At 38.8% G+C, this 23,040-nt stretch overlaps 2 protein-coding genes across 2 annotated transcripts; one reads left to right on the plus strand and one right to left on the minus strand.

The window, feature by feature from the left end:
• The first annotated feature begins 1,480 nt into the window (after window positions 1-1,480).
• Window positions 1,481-12,123, plus strand: LOC137265922 (major facilitator superfamily domain-containing protein 4A-like). The gene is made up of 4 exons (XM_067801402.1): window positions 1,481-1,550; window positions 6,459-6,522; window positions 9,306-9,591; window positions 10,441-12,123. The coding sequence occupies exons 2-4, from the start codon at window positions 6,466-6,468 to the stop codon at window positions 11,520-11,522; spliced, it is 1,425 nt and encodes a 474-aa protein (XP_067657503.1). The 5' UTR covers window positions 1,481-1,550; window positions 6,459-6,465; the 3' UTR covers window positions 11,523-12,123.
• A 5,372-nt stretch (window positions 12,124-17,495) lies between these two features.
• On the minus strand, window positions 17,496-21,459 carry LOC137266468 (major facilitator superfamily domain-containing protein 4A-like). The gene is made up of 3 exons (XM_067801970.1): window positions 21,092-21,459; window positions 20,260-20,545; window positions 17,496-19,487 (listed from the first exon to the last, which is right to left on the minus strand). The coding sequence occupies exons 1-3, from the start codon at window positions 21,149-21,151 to the stop codon at window positions 18,454-18,456; spliced, it is 1,380 nt and encodes a 459-aa protein (XP_067658071.1). The 5' UTR covers window positions 21,152-21,459; the 3' UTR covers window positions 17,496-18,453.
• Between the last annotated feature and the right edge of the window lie 1,581 nt (window positions 21,460-23,040).

Below are 23,040 nucleotides of genomic sequence, written 5' to 3' on the forward strand. Positions count from 1 at the left end.
ACACTGCAGTATCTTCTACGGGCGAGTAATAAAACTGAATATGTAAGTGTGCCTCTCAGTGTATGTTGTCTTTCACTTTAAGACTCCGTAAAATGTTTGTATACAACTGAATTTATAAAATAAAACTATGTAAAAACAAAACAACTGTGTCTGTGTCATGGTTCTTTTTAAGGTGTTGCAATCTTTTCAAAGGCCATCGGTTCTCGACAATAACTGATTACACAAGAAATTCCGAGAGGGTTACATAACTGGCACTAAATTGAATTTTACAAGACAACCAAGAATTTATCATCATGTGCCTCAATCTACGTTCAAGATGATCCAAGACGATCTCTTCCACTGGTTTGTTTGTTGATTAACAGCGCACTCTCCGAACCCTCCAGTCTAGTGATCAACAGCATTAGCATCGACCTGTTAGCAGAGATTGCTTAAGTAGTATGGAAAGTGCAGAGTCGCTTCTTTTAAGTTAGCGAATCCGACCACCCGACCCCGTTACTCGCCACCTGGTACAAGCATGGATTGCAGGAGACAAATTCTAACCCGCATCCGTAAAAATTGGCAAGTTGAAAAGTAATGTCAGTGAATATAGGGTCAAGGTATATGAAACTCATATATTCATAAGCGAAGTAGTAAATACTATTACACAAACATAGAGACCTATTTTAATGTTATTCATGTTACTCCCACTACATGTTTACGTCATCAAGATGTTATAAATATCACATCTTTTTACGCAGATTGTGCCAACCCTATAGTGATATAATATTTTTGACTTGCCGGGTCTTCATCCACTTTGTTGTGACCATAATGAGATAATCACAATAGATAATGCAATGTTTAAATCTTACTAGACCTAGCCTTATAAATTTTCATTTTCTAAACACATTTCAAATTCCCACATAAACAAATCAATAGTTTAAATGCCTATTTCTTTGCACCAACGGACATCTGTATTTGGAATAAAATATCTTCAATTATTTATGTGTTATAACAGTGAGTCAGTCAAACTTTAAGTCACATCGGTAATACTTCAGCCATATCGTGATTAAAACAAATTTAGGATTCACCATAAATACATAAATTATATGTTTTGAACACATGTCATGGAAGGACAGTAAAACCGACTAGAATATCACACACAATATCAAGAAATAAAACTAGCATCTCTCTCTAAAATTGGATTTCAAATTAGAACGATAAAAATAAGGTACAGGTCGCCAACAACCAGGGACATATATCATAACAATTAGAAAAAGAAATAAATATTTTTTTATCTTTTTAATAATTGCGGATGTGTACAAGTTTTACATGATACATACCTGCAGCTACAGATGAGCAGTTGTTTTTCGTAAATATCATCATAAACAGAAATTCATCAAACCATGTGGCATAGCTACACTAAATGACAGCGAGGTTAAATATCAGGTGACGTCACGATGAAACAAATGATTTGCATCAACATCCGGGCCCGTAGCCTTTTATGCAATTAACATTAGAGTTGGTGACCGAACCGATTGAAACACGTTCTCAAAACAAGACCACTTTAAAAGGTAAAGTCTTATGTTTGTGTTTAGGTTAATTAAAGGTATTCGTTTCTGCTTGAGTGACTTGGCAGTTAACTGCAGCCAAGGGCTGATTTGATCCTATTCTGTCGATAGATATGACGATATTTTGATCACGATTAGTGTTTGTATGTTACAATTGCGCCATTTTCATAAACCACAATATTTGTTTTATCTAAATATACAACAAAGTTCTACTTCTTTTCATTTGTTTGATTGTTAATGTCGAACTCAGCAATATTCCAGCTATATGGCAGCGGTCAAAGAAATAATTGACTCGGGACCATGAATCCAACCACTCTCCTACCCAGAGTTCCATGCGGCGAGCCAGCATTGTATCTCTGCCACATGCCAGAAAGATGTGACGATTCCTTACATCTTACACAGTTCATTCAATATAATGTGTACATTTCATAACTGTTTCATTTTTTATGAGTCTACACATAATTAAATACCGTTGTTAAAATGGTTCAGTTTCACTGAGAAATTATCCTAAAATGTGTAACACTATTTCGATTTGCGCAGCAATCTTTTGTTTACATGGGTTGTACGGCTCAACGTGCTGTCATCGAAGCCTTATGGAGAAGAAACGATGTAGCCAGTTTGAAATATAAATATGTATTGTCATAAACCTTATTGGCGTAGTTGTAAAAGAATATTTACGTAACAGTGTAAAATAATATGAAAACCTCGCCGAATCGATAAGAATATGCCAGTCTCAGATTATTTACGAATATGCGCATTTGTTTACAAACAAGAGAAAGGTCCGATCACGTGATATGCAAATTAGCCCGTGGCAGTGATGTTATGCTTAGTCATCGCTGCGCCAGAGTATGGAATCCAACGATCACCAGCATGAGCAAGGATCTACGCAACAGGGATACGATGACAGGTCTGCCAAGTCAGCCAGCCTGACCACTAAACCCCGTTTGTCCCCTCGTATGACAAGCATGGGTTGCTGAAAGCCAAGTCAAACCCGGATCTTCACTGGTTGACCCATATTGACAATACAACATATCAAATCCTTTGAGCACGTTCGTACTGTATATTCCCAGCACAGATCCCCGTTATATTACAAATTGCAATCTGAAGTATTCTTGGTGCGAAAAGGCATCTGCCAATAACAGAAGACCTCGGAATGACACTATCAGCTTAAATTGCTCAGTCACCAATTTGTTCGGAGCAACAGAAATGTTTTGTACGTTTATGAATATGGTCTCAGTGTTCAGACAACCATGCAATCGTTAGCAAGGTATGTAATGTAGTTTCAGTGTAGATTAAACACAACATGTTACCATGGACGTATGAATTAGTGGATTCATCTACTGTATGGTTCCGGCACAACGCTGTCATTCGTGTAACGGTATATGAATTATTTCAAACAAGACGCACGTATAACCCCATGCGTCAAGTATTCCGAATATCATTACATTTTAAATTGTAGTTCCGGATGAGGTGGAAAGGTAAGCACATTTTGGTTGTACGTTTTTGGGGCAGGTCTAATTGTATGAGTGAGTAGCGGCGGTCTTTAAGTAATCGATTGGGACAATCCAGTGATTAACATCGTGAGCATCGATCTAAGTAATTTGAATATACCATGACGTATTCACTGTCGACAACGGTGAACAAATCGAACAAAACAAATTGGAAAGACACAGAGCTATCAGAAATTCCATCACCATTCAAACTAGACGCAGTACAAGACAATATCAGGCACCCGTTTCAAGGTCATCAAAGCACAAACGTAACCCTTGCCAAACCTGGCATGAAAACTAAAAAGAAATTAACAGGCGTCTGTACAGGCTACCATGCCATAAAGTCCTGAAATTTATATTCGAGATATAGTCAGTATTACATACAGTGGTTCACTTTCCCCACATTATATAGTACATTCTCAATCAAGTGAATATTTCTCCCAAAACCATATGTACCGGAGTTATATGTACACCTCCACTTAGAGAACAAAGGGAAAACATTATTCAGTCATTATTCAGTTTTCAGTCAACTGTTTCCAGCTATACCAATATCCAGTGATACATGTATGTTTCCTCCAAAGTCTGCATCCCCATCTTACATGTATACCGATGATGTGAGGATGGAAAAATGAATAATAGGCGTTCACGTTCTAAAGCACACAGCGGTAACAATCAAAAACTTAAAACTTCAAAACATATTTTAGGACTACAAACTTCATTAAAATGGTTCAATGTTTTTCATAATTATATTGTGTTAGTTTCCAGATATTGGTGAACCGTGCAACCATATATTCCCAGTAATATCTGGTGGTTTCTATATACAATTAAACTAGCACAAACGCTAGTGATTCTCTTCTTTCGGGACCTTTCCCTGATATCTATAAGTAGACACAACTTGATTTGTCTGTGGAAATGATTTCCATTCTACCCAAAATCTATCTCAAAAGTACGTACCTTTCAGCACGACGATGAATGTTACATCGACAAGTAGGAATGGTCGTTACTGAATCCTAATGCAACACAAAACCCACTGATCCGCGTATGCGCCAAAGTGTTCATCGTTACATATCACCAGGCTCCAGCTTCCACATCCCAGTGATGGCGAGGGAAGGTAATCCACCTGAGTGGCTACACATCTCGGTTGGAAATCAGGTTCAATGTCCTGTCGTTGAGATATAAAACACTGTATTGGTGCTGTTTCTGATCCCTTTAGCTCGGTGTCCACAGATCGCAGGGTACTAGATTTAGTGCCCTTTCGTTGAGTCGTTGAGATATGGCCAGACACCGTATTGGTGATTTTATTCTGATCCCATAACCTCTGATTAATGGAACTTTGCTTTCCACAGATCTCTGTAGGAAACTATATCTAGCGCGCTTTCGTTGAGACGCTTTATTGTTGTTTCTTGCCCCTTTAGCCATGATTAATGTCAATAGAGCTCCAATCCTTGAAGATGTGAGCAAGACTCTCTTTAGCAACTCGGGCTGGTCCTTAGAGGTGACTAACGGGGTCGGGTGTCAAGCTCGTTGATTTCGAACTGAATTATAACCTGACAACATAATACGATAATAACTTTTTTGTTTTGTAAGCACAAAATGACTATCTGAGACGGAAAGTTATTAAAATAACACATAATCTCAATAATACTGTATTTCTGGCCGAACCAGCTTAAAAAATATTAAACCTGAAACATTCACGTGATGTTTTCGGGAAAGCCAAAAGGGCAATACTTTCGGAACAATGCCGCTTATAGCGTGGAATGTTCTGATATCTATTATTCTGATGAACTAATATCACCCTATCTATGGAGCCTGTTTAGCCAGACTTTGAACACTGTAGCTGTATCACAGAACAAAATACTCATTGTATATTTGATATACATGTTGATGCTTTTGACGATAGCATTGCTGAATATTTAGTTGAAGGTTTGCAAAAGCAGTTAAATTTTATGACGCTTTGAGCCGTGAAAATTCCAATTCGGGCTGAAATTGCTCTACAGCAAAACCATGCTTGTCGCAAGACCGGATACGCATGCTCTTTGACTTGGTTTAAAAGTATCACCTCATCTCATTTACGTCAGTCGATGCTCATTTTGTTCATCACATGATTGTCTGATCCAGGCTTGATTATTTACAGACCGCCGATATTCAGTTCAAACATTGCAGAGTGGGGCGTTAAACAACAACCAACTCGAATGTCCTACAGATAAATAACAAAATATTTTCAGTTCGCATTTCTCATGGCACTCATGAATGTGATCAGTTTCAGTATCTTGACACTTTTGTGTATGAAAAGGGAAGCAGTGGGTATATTTCGTAAATCGTTCACGGAACCATCATTGGACTTTATACGAAACATTTCTTCAAAGTATTAACTTTAACTTTCATACATGGCACAATCTGTTCTGATTAAAAGCAAACTTCCCAAAAGTGTAAATACAGCACGTAAAATCACTAGAATCACTGGACCTAATCTCGTAACAAAACAGGTAAAACAATGTATGTCAGTTCTCATATCCTTTCCCCGAGTACAGGTAATTACCTTCTAGTCATGGTGTACAAAAGCAATGTTTTATGAATGATATATTTTACCATCTTCGTGGAAGTATAGCACTTTGTCTGTACCTTATTTATTCCATGTTTGATACTTAGACTTACACATTACGTATACATTGTAAAGTGTACAGCTTTAGCCAAATCTATTTTACCTTCATATCAATAAAATATTTTTTTAAAAGAAAAAACACACAAAACACCACCTAAAGTACATTCTCGAATTCTTTGAATGATTTCGTATTGGCTTTCGAAAATTGAATAAGACTTATTTTATAGAAGCTTGAAATTCTACCGTAGCAGTCAAAAACAAATATTTCCACACGATTTCGAACCACGTGGTATAGGCAGTTTCTCTAGCAGTTGTCACATGCCCTCGTATTTCAGTTGCTCTAGAACTATGATGTTGACCACTAGATTGTCTAGTCCAGAGTCGAATGTTTACAGATCGCCGCCAAAAATTGGAGTATTGCTGAGTTCGACGTTAAACAAAGAACCCAAATGTACTGCCACACAACTGTGTCAAATGATATCTTCGTATTGATGTTTAAACTTAGTTCATTTTAGAATACAATCGTCAGTTGCAGTACATATCTTCGTTACTTCTTTGACGGACTGATTCCCTATTAACCTTTCATTTCAGTAAGGACCTGTCATAAACAAACCATGATGCATGGAAATCCATGCTTCACTGAAAATACGTTGAAGGTTTGGTTTTCCGTCCACTACTTCCAATCATAATTGTCTTTGCATTGTTGTTTCTGTATGCAATCATACGTATCGACATTGTATTTGCATCAATATCACAACCACAGCTTAAAGCCCAGCAGCTTGTCATAAATGTGTCAAAGCGAAGAAGTCTTCCTTGCAGTACTGTCATGGCGGCCGTGAAGGTGATACAGGTGCTCTTGTGGTGTTATTTCGTATATCAACTGGTAAGTAATGCAGCAGTGGTGAGCTAATTGCTCAATATTTTTTTATGACATCCCTCTGGATATTTTGAAAAGAGAAATTGCTCAAAGTTGCTGGTAGTTACGGTTAATCCCTATATTTATGCCGCTACTGACCAAGCACCTCACAGGCATCCGGAGTCCGACTGTTAGCGCTGTGACCTCTCACATAGTGAATGAGGTTTAGCGCATGATAAATGCGCAGATAATTTATCATCCCGTAAGAGTGTTTCTCCGGCTCCAATTACGTCATGCCAGCATATATTGTGCAGGAATAAATCAAGACTTACTATTAAGGAGGGGAAGGGTTAATCATGAATCACTGGATTAAATGTCCCAGACTTAAATTCTTCCAGATTGCTGCCATAGAGCTCCAGTATGGTTAAACAACGCCAGTCAAACTATACAAATAGTATACATTGATAAAGCTGATCTGAACGAAGGGTTATGTTAAGCCTCGGGACAAACAAATAGTTTTATCCACCAATATCGGGCACAGCGCTGGTCATCATTCTATAGACATCCCCAGGTACATGGTCGGCATTTGTATCTCACAGGTAGCCCTAGGATTCAGAACTTATCATTTACTAGTCATCATTCTATAGAAATCCCCAGGTATATGGTCGGCATTTGTATCTCACAGGTAGCCCTAGGATTCAGAACTTATCATTTACTAGTCATCATTCTATAGAAATCCCCAGGTATATGGTCGGCATTTGTATCTCACAGGTAGCCCTAGGATTCAGAACTTATCATTTACTAAATACTATTCTTACTACATATGTGACCGTCGTTACATTCGTAACGGAGAGAGTGTAGTATACACTTCGTTTACTAACTGTATTTCACCTTTCGTTTTACTGAACCGTGAACATCCGGGTTTGAATTTATCTTCCGTAACCAATGGTTTAGGCGATTAACGAGATGAGAATGGGTGGTGAGGCTCGTGGACTTGGTTGACGCATGTTATCATATCCCAGTTGCGTAGATCGATGTTCATGATGTTGACCACTGGATGTTCTATCCCAGCCCCGATTTTTACAGCACCGCCATATAGCTGGAATGCTGCTGAGTGCGGCATAAAACTCACACTTTAGTATCCTGTGCATTTAGTCATGATCAGTAAAAGTGCAAGTAGGCGAGTTGATTTCTCATCATTTGTTACAATACAAAGAAAGAATTTCGAAACTAAGCAACGAAATAATTGACATTTATCCAACATGTTGATGTCCCTCTCATGCAGCCCTGTCCCTGGTGGTCAGCATTTGATCAATAGTATGGTCAGGTTAGGAATATGTTGATAATGATTAATATGGCATTACTTGCGTGGTTTCCGTGTACTGTCATCCTTAGACCCTTCAACAAGATATTTATTTTGGCATTTTAACTTTGCGTTTGAAATTCTCGGCGAAAAATGACAATCCAGAAATATATAGGCCGAATAATTCAGTGTGAAATAAAGGTTAGGCAGTTACTACAAATGTATCCTATCAGGAAATTAAACAGATCAACAAATCAACACAGAATGGCAGTACAATATTTACAGGCAGTTTAAATACAAAGTATTATAACGCCTATATATTCGGCGTAAAGAAAACGTAAAGAATAATGCCCAAAGTAAAACATTTCTTCCATAAAGTACGTAAACACCTAACGCAAAAATGAACACATTATTAAAGACATTTATAAGACAGCAGAACATATAAAATGCAGCTTATATTATCTTGATTTTACACATTGCGGTTGTAAAGTGGCAGACTCATGATAGCTTCGGATGTTGCAGACATCCAACATCGTCTCCGTGGTGTAGTGGTTAAAGCGCCCGCCCGAAGAGCAGAATGTCGCAGGTTCGATCCCCGACCGCGTCATACCAAAAGACGTTAAAATGTGGTAGTTGTTGGTTAATGTCGGGCGCTCGACATTGATGGTTTCAACAAGGACTGATCGGCACGGAATCCGTAAAATTCATGCTTAACTGCGACATGGTATCTCAGTGAGATAGCATTATAAAACCAGCTTAAGTCTGGACCAGTAGCTGCAGCCACACAAACACAAGCATGCACCGCGAAATATTCTTGAATATGACACCCCAGTTCACCTCACAGACAAACGCCGTTGTGTCGAAATCGAAGGGACCTACCGACATATTTCGAATTATCCGAGGTTCGAAACATCAAATACATATTTAATAAACAGTGACACACCCATACATCCTGACATCAAAGTTCTACACGTGTAAATAAATACCTCAGATTGTTAATGGCTGTAACCTTACAGGCGTTTAAAATTTCGTCAGTTTTTTGTCTTCCTGGGAGGTACGTAAGTCCCAATACTTTCATAGTAAATTTTACATTACCAGGTATTGTAAACGTATTATTTTTTATCCGTTGTTATGCCTAAATCTTCTTATCTGTAAATCCAGCTAAGGTCCATGCAAAGAGCAAAGGCACTGTAAGTATCCATGGTGACCTACCTTCAGTCTATGGCCCATTTTTTACTTTGTGCTGTCAAGTAACAGTTTACCATTTAAATAAACTGGTTTTCATTATAATGTGATATACCAGTTGTTATACTGACCTTTGACGAAAGCAGTTTATGTATATAAGATTCTCTCGTCACGGTATGGCAGAAATATTGACGATTGACAATACATGTAATTTATTAACTGACTCACTCAAAGTTCGACACTGTGTTGTTTGCCAGGGAGTACTTAATGTAGCTAAACACACTTTCGTTAAGTGTTAACGATTTCCCTTGATCTCTTACAGGGCGGCTTTGCCAGCGTTATAGGTCCAACGCTGCCCGATCTCCAGGAACACTTCCAGGCCACTCTCACGGAGACATCTTATTTGTTTCTGTCCCTTGGGTTTGCTCTCGCCGCTGGATGTCTTCTATCCATGGCTGTACTTAAGTTTCTGGATCCAAACCTGGCGCTCGCTGTGTGTCTATTTGTTGGCGCTGCAGTAACACCTCTTGTGGCCTTGACTCCAGTTCTGTACGTTGGCTGTCTTGCTGTCGTTGTGGCAGGAATCGCCCATGCGTGTGCATTTAACTGTGAGTATAGTCTTCCTGACTCCGTCCAAAATCTGCCCCTACAACTGATCATATTCCCATGAGTGAGGATGGTCAGCCGCTGCTTCTAACACTATTCCAGCAATATCGCGGTTTGGGACACCAGAGTTCGGCTTCACATATTGTACCCATATGGGGAATAGAACCAGGGTGCTCGGTATTGACCATTAGGTTACCCCACGCCCCATGTTCCATCAGAGATAAAGGACCACATGAGTGAAGATGATTTCTCTCTAATGTTTTAGTATCTTAGCTAAACATAAATCTGATATACAGTTTGCATCTACCACTACGTTATATCGCATCAATGATTTTGAAATGTTCTGAAAGGAAAGATATAGTCTTTACAAATGTCTGCTAAAGTGTTATGTTATGTGTTTGCTTGTTCAAAACAAATGGTTACTTTTACGTTAGTTGATGTCAAAGAAGTTTCTTTAAGGCATCACAGTGCCCCTTGCACTCATGGGTTTCTCTTCCTGTGAGGGGTCTCATTTTACAAGACACTGATAATTTTGACCAGTTCTTTCCCAGATGCATAAAGACTCAATGTGTTTTCTTCAGTGTCGTCAATTCGAGGATACTTTTGAATTGGTTGGAATTCAGCGGCCTATGCTTGTCGTAAGAGACAGCTAACGGGCTCGGGTGCTCACGCTCGCGGACTTTGTTGACACGTCATCGTATCCCAGTTGCGTAGATCGATGTTCATGCTGTTGATCATTGGATTGTTTGTTATATTCTCGATTATTTACAGACCGCACCTTCCTGCTGTAATATTGCTGATTTTGGCGTAAAACTAAACTGACTCACTCCTCATGGTGTTATTCCTTGCAGGCATATGTTACCAGTGCAATGTCATATTCCACGGCAATCCTTCCATTATGCACGGTGTTTTTATAGCCTCATCTGTGGGAGGAATAGCATCACCTCTCATCGCTTCACCTTTCTTAACGCCGAGAATCAACTCTAACAAGTCGGACCTGCCGGTTGAAGACAGTCTTATGACAGAGCCGTTCCAGAATGTTCTCAGTATATTACGGCAATCACCACTGCTTTATCTTTCACAAAACTGCACGGCTGGATGGAACTTCTTGTCAACAAACCTGACCTCACTATTGTTAAAGAATGACACAAACTTTACCGGGTCCGCTACTGACATATATAAGAGTGATGTAAACAAAGTACACTTGGTGTATATAATTATAGGAGTTGCGTTTTTGCCAGCTGCTATTGGCTTCATGATCCTCTATATCTTGCAAGAGAAAGGCAGAATTGAAAATACTCCTCAAGACGTATCTACCCCTTATGTATCTCTCGATCATCGTGGGAAAAAAGGTAAATGTATTTTTGTGATATTTCTTTCATTATTAGCTGTTACCTACATCCCATTTGCCGGAATACCCTACGCCTATGGTTCATATTTGACGACATATGGTATTGAAAGCTCCCTCAGGATCGATGTGCACAAAATGGCAGAAATAACTTCATTCCTTTGGTTAATGTACTTGCTAGGACGAATAGTTAGTACAGTCGTTAGTCTTTATGTAACTCAGTCAACGTTAATGTTCATTTCTCTCATGGGCACGCTCCTGTCAATAATACTTGTCGCGGCCATTGGCCACCTGAGTGAGACAGCTTTGTGGGTGGGATCTTTGCCTCTGGGTTTGTTCACAGCACCCCTTCTGGCAGCGTCTTTGGGATGGTGCAGGACGTTTGTTCCCTTGACACCAATAGTGTTAGGTGTGTGTACCATGGGTGACATGACTGGGGCTGCTCTGCTGCCATACATAACTGGTCAGATAATTGGACGCTTTGGGCTGGACTGGTATATGTATTCTATCATTATATATGCTGCCTTCCAGCTAGCTTCTTTTGGAGTCCTATCTATATTAGGACGCATGTTGAAAACAATGTAATCGTTCAGATGGGACTGGTATCCCTCAGTATGTATCCTCCCTATGTAGTGTTGAAATGTTGGTTGGTAGGCTGTTGTTGAACGCTGCATTCAGCAGTAAATGCTGTAAATAATCGAACCTTAGATCATTGTAATGCCTATACCTCGTCTTGTCAAAGTGGGCCATGTCGCTTTCGAATTTCATTCTACATCAAGCGTGGTGTAACTGAAAGATTGTTCCATTATTATTGAGTAAAACAAGTATGTATCAGTGAACGAATATCAAAGAAAGGATCAGGGGAAATTCAGCATGTGTAATAATGACAGGTTAAACTTTCTGTGTTCCTGTCCTATTGTTCTTCCGTTGAGAGTATATGTCAGAAACATATATATTCAGTTTGGGAATATTGGTAAGGTAACCGGGTTGTGTATATATCATCAGAAGACCAGACACTGGCTACGGAGTGTGAGTTTAGTCTTATTAACACGCATTCCTTTGCGTGACACTGAAGTGTACAAGAAGCCACGTTCTCTCGAAGAATATGTATATGAAGTTTAATCCTTTGCGTGCTTAACGGTGTGAAATGAAATGACATGATATAATAAACAGTTTTCCTCAAGAATCTGTTGCTTTTAATCACTCAGCGTAGTAAGTACAGTTGATAAAATGCCGTATGCCATGCAGTTTCGTAGTTTTCATGCTCTACACTTCGCTGCAGCTTTCCATCTATTGCAAAGAACATTCTTTCGTAATTCAAAGCTGTTATACAAATTGAAACCTCCATAATCTAAAATTGCAGCGTGTATATTCGCTCGTTGTGCGTGACGCAGTATGTGGTGTACTGAAGTTCATGCATCATAAGAGGGTTGCGTCAAGGCATTATCGCGCTGAAATGGTCCGTCGCGTTTGTTGTTTATAGGCAAAAATGGTAAAAGTTCAGGTTGCTCATTCTGCAGACAACTGATCATTTAATAGATCGTATTTTATTGCATTACTATGTTTCATTTTAAACTGTTTTGTCCTATTTGTTTACTGTATTTAAATGAATTATGTTTGACGTTCTCTTGTACCAGAGTTATTTTAGAATAAAGTGAACTAGTGGGTTGTGCCATGCAGTCATATTAAATTCATAAATGACAGCTTGTGGTTAAGATATAGTTATCTATCTATAGTTAAAGACATGTATTACATTTGTTTATACCATATCAACACAACAACGGCTGTTCTTCATTGTCCAAAAGGACATTTAGATTACGTCTGTTTGAACGTTGAACGCAGACAAGCTTTCCTCTTGGCAGATTGAGGAGAATTCCGTGAAAATTGATATCAGGAGTATTTGTTGCATTGAAAGTGCATCAAAATGCAAGTCAAAACTTCATATTGTCATATTGACTTTGTATAAAATGAAGTCCCTTCGCGTCATTTTCCAGTCGATGACGGAAACACATGAAATAACACAAGAAGCTTGCTGCCTTGTGTGACGTCACTGGGACAGAAGACCGACTGCTAAAAAAGTATAGGATATACTCCTGATTGTTAGCAATTATATTCAAGAATCATTTATGGAAATAAGGCATAAACGTATCTCAATTCATCTCAATGGAATTATGTCATGAAACGTCTCGTGTTAATTTCTACAGACATTTTGAACCTTAACCCGTCTGAACCGAATTGACCCTGTAAATAGGGTGAGTGATTCCAAACAGTTGAGACCAAATTAATGCTAGACAGAAAAATTAATGCTTTTGTAAAATATCCTTATATTTTCAAACAAACAGTGGTTATGAGGCAAACGCAATTATGTAGGTTTTATTAAATTGACAGTGAAATGCATTTCACATTAGGAACCTGTATAAATCGTGCAATTCGCACAAAACAATTTCAATATTAAGATATCTGATGTTTCTTGTCTAACTGAGTTTACACATGTATTTTTTACATCTGCAGATATCAGCACGATGGCAAATAAAAAAACATTACTGAAAAATAATATTCGAATGACACGGTTACGTTTATTCCAATTGCAATGTATGATATCATGAAAACTGCACAATTTTATTCATGATTTTTGGATATCCAAAAGTCATTTTTTTTTTTAAAAGAAAAAAGAAAAAAGAAGTGATTGTTCATTATTTACGACACTGCACCACATAAAACCCTTGTCGTAGTCCAGTACACGTATGGGAAACTAACTTGATGCCCGTAAGTAGGACACGCCACATCGCGAGACCTTAATACTTCCGGGGACCAACTACGTTTCATATGGTTTCGAATGGTCTCATGTCATGAGAATCATGCCAGGAAAAACAAATTTCCGATCGAACCAACCCCAGATTAACCAGTTATTACAACAAAGAAAAGCTGTGAATAGCTGTGACAGCTAATCCTGACTGTACTCGGTTCGGTTCAGTTAGGTGATATTCGGCGGTCGCGCAATTTACAACCAGAACTAGTTCTTGATATACGCTCGTCACCGGAAATCTGGTACCGGAAATAAACTGGGCCCAGTGCCGGGAGTAGAGCCTCGTGAGACTTTCAGCCACTATTTCAAAAAAGAAGAAATTTTACACCACTTCCAAGGAGGATGACGAAGTTCACATTCGACGAGTGTTACAGTTATCACTTTCAGTTTAATTTAGAGTAAAACGCACAATCAAATTACTAAAAATCCACCGACAGTTTTCTGGTAAGTATAAAATGTCACCAGATGTAGTGTGAGAGAGAAGGGTTGTCTGATATAAATCTTTCGCTGTTGAAGTTTGAGATATCCTGTCTGTCGAACCCAAAACTATTTTGTATAATCAATTGTATATCATGTAAAAGAATCATTCTCAGAACTATAGGTAAAGCGCGTAATATATATATATATATATATATATATATATATATATATATATATATATATATATATATATATATATATATATATATATATATCCGTAGCCACTCTCCGGAGTTTACTGTAGTACTCACGTGACTTCCATGTTGACTGTTTACAAATGGCTGCCAACTATTTAATGTCCATTACACAATAAGGATTAAAGCAGCTATATTGAAACTGGTAGGCGTATACAAAATGCAAGTTATGCCTCAAAAATGCAATTACTCGTGCCTAATCAGACAGGAGTAAATACCCAACTGCTTGAATATCTCGGAACCAGCTGCAGGTTGACCTTGTATGCTCCCGTGACCCGGAAACAGTAGTCGATCAACACTCCACATGCAAGTTTCTTAATATCTTTTCTTAGATCTTTCGTTGATATTAGAATCATCGCCATATTTTCCACGGACTATGTTGATAAGATACATATAGTTGTGAGACATATTGATGATAGGTGGGTGTTTCTTAACCTTGTTGTCTACAGCAGTTAGCAAAGGGCAACCTCAACAACAAGTCATCGAAAACGGGCGTGATAAATTTGGGTTTCAAACTAACATTCATGCTATATAAATTGTGATATATATATTAGCAACTGCGTGATTAAATAAAAAAATCCGTTAAATATATTTTCAGTTATAGTTTGTCATAAAGTTTCAGATAATTTGATTATTAACTGGGTTTTGATATTACAGGTTCTGCGATTTCCCAGTTATACTGTCAAGAACAATGTTTCGTTTTAAATGATCTATGATTAATCATAGCAAATAGTCTTTTGTGTTATAATTAACTTTCAAAACAACAAATATCACAAAACAGACCCTCCAGCTTTAGGAATCTATGACCCGTGAAGATCCGGATTAGAGTTGATTTTCAATAACCCATGCCTGGCATAAGAGACGAATAACGGGATCGGAAGGTCAGGCTCTCTGACTTGGTTGATATGTCATCGTATCCCAGATGCATAGATCGATGCTCATGATGTGGATCACTGGACTGTCTGTCTAACACTAAACTGAATATATTTAACATCTTTTGAAACACAAGCGTCTGTGTTTTTCTATCAGTTTCAGCAAAGGTTCAGTGTGCAAGCCCCAAAAGCGTGTAATGATTCAAGAGGATGGTTAAGGAATTGAATATCCAGTTTGTTATTTTTCCAAGAAAATTTGACAAGTATCAAAGAAGTTATTCTACAGTTGAGAAATCAGTGGGCCGTTTGTTAGCTCTTGGAAGTGTTCCTAGACAATGTTTGTGCTGATGCATTTTCCAGGTTGTAGATGTATTATGACTTGATGATGCTGAATGTTTGTATTTGCATAACATCACTGTAATTCTGCAAGATGTTTCTCGTGTTATTCATATTATTAAATGTCCTGTTATTATATTTGTTATCTGCGTATGATTGCAACAGAAAGTTTCTTCGAAACGTTTTTTTCCTTAAGGGGAAGAGTGTTATGAGAGTGTATTTTCTGTAAATTGTATTAATGATTAAGTGATAATTATTATTTGGGTCACAATGTTTAAAGTTGTGAGAGGTAATTATTATGGGTCACATTTCGTATCAGCTCTTTTCATACTTTGGCAGCAGGCTTAAAGGTGTTACCTGCCGTTGAGTTTGTGTTTTGATTAGTAGAACGTACTTCCGGGAGATCACAAGGGAATTCTACGTTAATGGCGATGGTCGTATGACAGCTGGAGTACATTAAAATGCCCCCCTTTGTCAACGCTCGATCTAAATGACCACTGCCTGACAGCTCGCCCTGTTACATTCAGTGTAACTGTTTCTCACTCTCAAAACAAGATTTTGGTCACTAATATAATATTTGTGACCCATTAAATATTCACTGCTTTTTGTACTTTGGCAGCAGGCTTCAAGGTAGAGCTTTAGAGTTACCTCCCTTTTATTATGAGTTTTGATTAGTGGTGCATACTTACGGGAAATTACGAGAAGGTTCTAAGTTTATGGCGATGGTCGTATTGTGCTCTAATGTTCAGGAATCAGTGACTTTGTATACAAAGGCTAGTTGTGTTAACACACACATGGATTAAGTGGAGTGCATCAACCTGCCTTTGTCAAAGCTTGACCTACATAACCGCTGCCTGACCGCTCGCTGTGTTACATTCATCATAACTGTTTCTCATTCTCAAGTCAAGACTTTGGTGAGTTGACATTATATTTGTGACCCATTACTTTAGATTTGACTCAGTTGCATTGTACATGGAACCTCTCTTGTGAATTTGTGTATCTTAGTCTTATTCGCTGAATACATATTACTGATTTTTTTTTTGTCTGTGTTCAATTTTGTTTGTTCAGAAGGGATTTCTTATACCTTTAGTCACGGTTTAGTTTTAACCATAACAGTAGACTATCGAATGACGCGCGACGTATAATTATACATGCAATTCCCTAATTTGATTTATTATGTTTTGTCTTGTTTTTAGGTGAATATTTGACTGTTTGTTGCGTGTGTTTGAAAGGCAGAACACGCTTACCTTTGCAAGAGGACTTGGTACCATTTCAGTTTGATTGTAGATTTTCACATTGATGACGATATAAACTGCAGCACAAATGTTATTGTATTTGGCACGTATTCTTGCAGATCAAGAAAGTGATAGAGAGGGTAACCCTCGAAGGCTTATTGTTAAACAAAGGAGCATACTCAAAGCCCCTAGTTTTGCAAGCCTAACTGCTGCAAAATGCCCTTTCCACAAAGCACCTTTGAAGTAGAGAAGGTTTAGACTGAACTCAGGCGCTTTAGGACGATGCAGGTGTTTTAATACCGCTTTGGTTTGATGTTCCTCATCAACATGGCTAGCCATAATATACCATTCAAAACAAGTAGGGGATATTTTGCTAGCATACGAGAAAGAGTAATGAAAACCCATGGAATGGAATGAAACATGGAATGGAATTCATTGTTACATTTTCCCTTAATTTCTAATCATCATCTGTTTCCTTCATCAGTTGCAGTTTACCTTTCCTGAATTCCATGATCCCCTCCTTGTGTATGGTACACGTGTAAATCTGCAGTATGTGTTCAGAGTTCAACCAACTCCATTCACTGAAACGTGGAAACACCCCTGCAATAGGTACAAAAATCAAAGAACACGGCTGAAGTATGCATACAGACTGTCAGCTGTTGCCTCTTAAAAATTGAACATTATACTGACATGTTTATTACGCCTTAGGGTACAGTTACACACTCACGTGTGTTAAATTTAAATTGCTACCATAAATGGTGACATTTTGTGGTCTAACCATTATTAATTCTACAGTACATGAACTGTGCAAGATGTGTATGGTATGAGTTTGGATGATAGACGACTTGCCGCATGTCACATAGCCGATACAAAACGCTCAAACGCTCAGGAGAGCAATCAACGAACGTAGTTAAACGTGAAAATATGTTACCCAAAAGTATACCTGGAACCTGCATTTACATGTTTATAACACCCTAGGGACAGTTACATAGATGACACACTCACGTGTGTTTCGTTTAAATTGCAAATGTCAGAAGTGACAGTTTGTGGTGTGTGTGATAGCATTCTGGATGATGGACAACTCGGCACGTGACAGTACAGAACACTCTGGAGAGAAATGAGAACATTCAGGTGAATGAACTGGACATTCAAGTTTCGGCACCTGTTCCGACATTTCAAAATTGTATGTTGTTTAACACTGCACGCCATATTTGAGCTGTATGGTGACAGTCTTTAAATAATTGAGTATGGACCAGTAAATCAAGTGACCATCATCATGATCATCGATCTACGAAACTGAAATAGGCTGACGTGTCGGCTTATTCTGCGACCACCCCATCCCTTTAGTCGCCCCTAAGTTCAAGCATGAGTTGCTGAAGACCCATTCTAAACTAAATTCACACGGTCGATAATCCTAAAAGATCTACTGATGGGTTTCCTTTTCAAAGATATGGAAGTAATCATATAACATGCTTTGAATGCTTATTTTGCGCCATTAAGAATGCAATAGCCTCGGTGCTGACTGGCTGAGTGAAATATATTTCGCTAGCGCCAGATGAACAACACGATACTCCTCACACCCCTCACCCACCCTCAGTCTCTGATCACTAAACCAGTACGGGATAGGATGACGAACAGCAGAAGTAGAAATATCGACTGTGAGATAAAGAAGTACATCAAAGCATCAACTCCAAAGTGACCCATAAGTTGCCCTGTAACAAAAGGCAACATGGCAGACCCAAAAGTATCTGCAAATGTACACAAACCTAATACAAAAGGGCTTAAACATATATAACGCCCAGACCAATTGAGCATTGCAGCAACCAGTGGACCTGAAAACAAAGCAATTAATACTGATGCTACCCAAAGACTATTTTCTCCAAGAGAAACAACTCCCGAGACCATTATTCCTGGAATCAGTTCTCCACTTAAACAAATGTAGATTAATTGTGTCTGTGAAATGTATGCACTTATCACCGTCCCCAGAATTCGCCCTATGAGATGGTGCAGCCAGTAGACGGATGTCATAACTGCCATCCTTTGAACACTTAATTTGAGAGAACTGTCAACACCGTATGTTGTCAAAAAGCCGCCATATGAGAATGTCAGTCCACAAGAGAAGAGGAAGGCTACAAGAACTGTTCCCAAAAACACCATGAATTTAAGAGAATTCTCATTTTTATCCAGGACTTCAAAGGCCCTATCGGATTCATTAGTCTGTTCCTCTGTTCGGTTTTTATTGAGCCTAAAGACAATGATGAGTCCAAAAATAGGTGGTATGTTTAACAAACCAAGCATGACATATAACATGCTAACGTCCGCCCTGAAGTATGAAGACTGAGTGTTCGGTGAATCCTTCCTTCCACCAGGGAACGATGAGTTAGAATCATTGGCTGTCACCTCACTGCTTTCTACCGCAAAATATTTCCGGTAAGTGGCATTGACATGAGGGACCTCAGAGCCATTGAATGTGATCGAAGTGTTCATCTGTTGAGATGAACATAAATGGCCAAGGAAAGGTTCCGCTAAGAGTGGTGTCACGTATGCTCCAAAAGACACAGCTACCAGCAGGAAATGGAGAAGAGAGGACGACTTGGGGAACACCATGTTGCACTGATGAACGACCGCTGGAAGAAAGATTAACGTTATTTAACAACAGTCATGATAAAAATGTGCAGCTGCGCAACTTGTGCTTCTTTCATAATGCAGGATATTCATATAATCTAATGTACGTCTTATGATCATTTACAGCGTACATGTGTGTTTAAAGAACCCAAATGCACTGACGTCGTTCTTTATAGAAACATTGTTCGATATCCCCTCTTCACTGCAGATACACAACTGTTTGTTCGACAATACGTCAGTCAACACGTCCGACATAGGTTTGGGGTGTTTGTATGACAAATGGACATATATTGTGGTCTGTTTCTAATCCATTCTATCACTTTGTAACAGTGAGATCAACATAATAATGGTGTTGACACGTGGTATACACTTTAGATTTATGTGTTCTGACGAAGGAAATAACTGTCAAAATGTCAAATTGTTTTGTTGCTGCTTCTCAACGACTACGTCTCACAGAATACTGTCACGAGAATTGCCTTTTGCATATATGAACACTGGTATACACGATATTTAGATAATACTGTGATATAGATCTCGTGCATTATGTAATTTTCATCTGAAGATGAAACTAACACCTTGTTATTCTAAATTTATGCTACTGGTACATAATCCTTGTTAATTCTTCAGCAGTAATTAATAATTGTGTTTCTGAAGCTCGGACAATTGTGAATCTTTCGGCTCCATATGAAATGTTTTTTTAACTGGAGTCATATTCTCTATTCAAGCGCGAACAACCAATTAGTGATTTTTAAACATAAACGAACGAATCCTTACTGTTAAAAACACATCCGATAAATAACCCCGATCCAGCTGTTGCCAGACAGGCTATAGACAGGTACTCGGTGATGGCGATTGTGCTTGTACACACTCCCTCCAGCAGAAGGCTCAGTGCAAGCACAATAATCGGTTCCAGATACTTCATGAGAAGTACAGACACCAAGCATCCAAAGCTTAGTGACAGACCCAGTATGAGAAACAGACTTGATATGTCATTCAGGCTGGCTCCATAAAGATCCTGAAGGTCTGGTAATGTTGGTCCAAACACGGTCGTAATGACACCCTGTAGAAAACGTTTCAGAAACTTTAACAATAGCTTGGTGTGTTTAAAGTGAATATCTATGAACTAGTGTGTGATCAAGTCATTTGAACATATACGTCACAGAAGCTTCATGCATGTTATTTCCTGAATAAACAAAAAGTGTTTTGACGAATAATTACAACAGAAAAACGGTTTTAAAAATGGCTAGTTTACATGACCGTATGTATATTTCTCTCCCATGAATAGCGGTGATGGGGTAGCCTAGTGGTTAAAGCGTTCGCTCGTCAAGCTGAACACCCGGGTTCGATTCCCCACGTGGGCACAATGTGTAAAGCCCATTTCTGGTGTTCCCCGTCGTGATATTGCTGGAAAATTACTAACCCCTGAATAAAGCTAAACCCACTCACTCAATTCTATATGAATACTTAATCACAATTTGGTTGATTTGGTAACGTGTATGTGTATCCAAGAGCCGATGTCAGCAACTACATCAACATCACAAACATAGCAACGATGACACTGCGGTGTTACCCAACATAACTCCGATGCTGGACTAGATGCACCTACCGTCAGTAGAAGAGAAAACCACCATAGTGCCACTTGCAGCACAGTCAACTTGTCTGGCATGATAATCAAGGTAAGGTACGAGGTCTTCAGCTTCGTAACGGGATGCCACGTGTACAATGGGCTAGATCCACAAATTCAACGATCAGACTACAGCTGATGTTTCTTGAATTGCAAATGCAAACTGGAATTGCCTTCCCCTTCTACAAGGTACACTGGTATATTGTCTCCCGGGCGTGCAAAATATACAGCAGCAGGATGGATCTAAACCCAGTGCCACTAAAGTAATTTATGTCTGGCATCATCGGTCTGGAGATACCATACGGTCCAAGCATGTAACACATACATACATTCTCATACGTTACCGCTTTGTGGTTTGATGAGAAAAATATCAATCTCCAAAACCATCAGGGTAGAGATAATGAATATTTGCGTGTTTGAGATTACCTCACTTTTTGAAGCTATATAATACAATACTTGAATGAATGGTATTGGCTTTACGACAAACCCGAGCAGGGGCGCCTTTCAAAAAGCAACCTCTACTAAAGTTAACCTTAACTCCCATTCTTTAACATTTCCATAAGGTTACTAAGTCTAAGGTAACCTTAGTGCAATGTTAGAGAATGGGAGTTAAGGTTAACCTTAGAAAAAGATTGCTTTGTGTAATGAGCCCCAGGACATTTATGGCGAAACGAACAGACGTGCGAAGAAAGTAATTTACATGTTTCCATAAACTGAAACACGATGAACGTCAGGTGAAAACGAGACTTTTCTCAGTATTGGAAGTCCATGCAAAAAAACATAAGATCTGGTATCCATTATTGTTGCTAAGGGGGCGGTGGGGCAGCCTAGTGGTTAAAGAGTTCGCTCGTCACGCTGGAGACCCGGGTTCGATTCCCCACATGGGTACAATGTGGGAAGCTCATTTTCTGGTGTCCCCCGCCGTGATATTGCTGGAATAATGTTAAAAGCGGTGTACAACTAAACTCACTCACTCACTCACTCTTGTTGCTAAGAGGTAAAACCAAGTCGTACAAAGAGAGCCATAGGGAAGCATACTTTGCACAAAACAACTGATCGAAAAATGTATTTGTATGCCGTAAATATAAACCAGTGTTACTTTTCAACATTGTTTGAGAGCTTGAGTCAACGATGAGGACTGAGTACATTATTCACTGTATCGAATCATAGAGGACATCGTCCATGAAACATAAACCTAGTCAGACCATGCCCTACTTTTCAGCCGATCCGAATTTTCTCAAGTGAATGTGAAAATAGACACCACAAACAACTGGTTAAACTGAATTGCAATTCCTTTTTTCATAATAAAATTGTATTTACAAATGAATTTTAATTTTAAACATTAATTACACCGTCTTTCTATACCTTAGCTATGGAATCACAGACTGTCCGATTGACGAGATCGTAAAATGATTCATAATATATCTAGCCTACTGGTTAAGCCTGTTATGTGTTTTTTACACTTAATCAGCTTAGTTCTGTAACGCACAATGAGGTTGATGTAATATCAGTTCCGTACCAGACTGTCAAACATCTCTAGCGGCAGAGCTTCGTTTTGACATTTCTACGATTTCCAGGTTTACGTTTGTCAGAGCTCTCTGTACGACAGCGCACGCTGTTCGGTGTTTGATAGGATTAGAAGGTGCGTAATGTTGCAGTATACAAGTGCTCAGACTTATCAAACCATACTGATTAATATTGATATTCCAGTTAAATGACACAGTCTAAACATTCTGGACTGATTATCACACTAAGTTTCGCAATAGGACCCGACCCAGGAAACAGGAAATGAGATTGTTCTGTAATCAATGTTTTGGCATGTGATATCGTTTTCAGGTCATCCATAAAGGCATTCAAAAACTTCAAAAACTGCGCAACTGAAAGATTCGTTTGACGCTTTTAGAAAATCTGGGGAAATGATAATGATGAAC

Source organism: Haliotis asinina, chromosome 15 (assembly GCF_037392515.1).
Source record: "Haliotis asinina isolate JCU_RB_2024 chromosome 15, JCU_Hal_asi_v2, whole genome shotgun sequence".
NCBI lineage: Eukaryota > Metazoa > Mollusca > Gastropoda > Lepetellida > Haliotidae > Haliotis > Haliotis asinina.

What these genes read in the sequence shown, in the direction of transcription:
- LOC137265922 (XM_067801402.1), top strand. Translation starts at nt 6,466, where the DNA reads ATGGCGGCCGTGAAGGTGATACAGGTGCTCTTGTGGTGTTATTTCGTA. An exon ending in GTTATTTCGTATATCAACTG is followed by an intron (nt 6,523 to 9,305) that starts GTAAGTAATGCA and finishes GATCTCTTACAG; the next exon opens with GGCGGCTTTGCCAGCGTTAT. An exon ending in CCATGCGTGTGCATTTAACT is followed by an intron (nt 9,592 to 10,440) that starts GTGAGTATAGTC and finishes TATTCCTTGCAG; the next exon opens with GCATATGTTACCAGTGCAAT.
- LOC137266468 (XM_067801970.1), bottom strand. Translation starts at nt 21,151, where the DNA reads ATGCCAGACAAGTTGACTGTGCTGCAAGTGGCACTATGGTGGTTTTCT. An exon ending in GGTTTTCTCTTCTACTGACG is followed by an intron (nt 20,546 to 21,091) that starts GTAGGTGCATCT and finishes CGTTTTCTACAG; the next exon opens with GGTGTCATTACGACCGTGTT. An exon ending in TATCGGATGTGTTTTTAACA is followed by an intron (nt 19,488 to 20,259) that starts GTAAGGATTCGT and finishes TCTTTCTTCCAG; the next exon opens with CGGTCGTTCATCAGTGCAAC.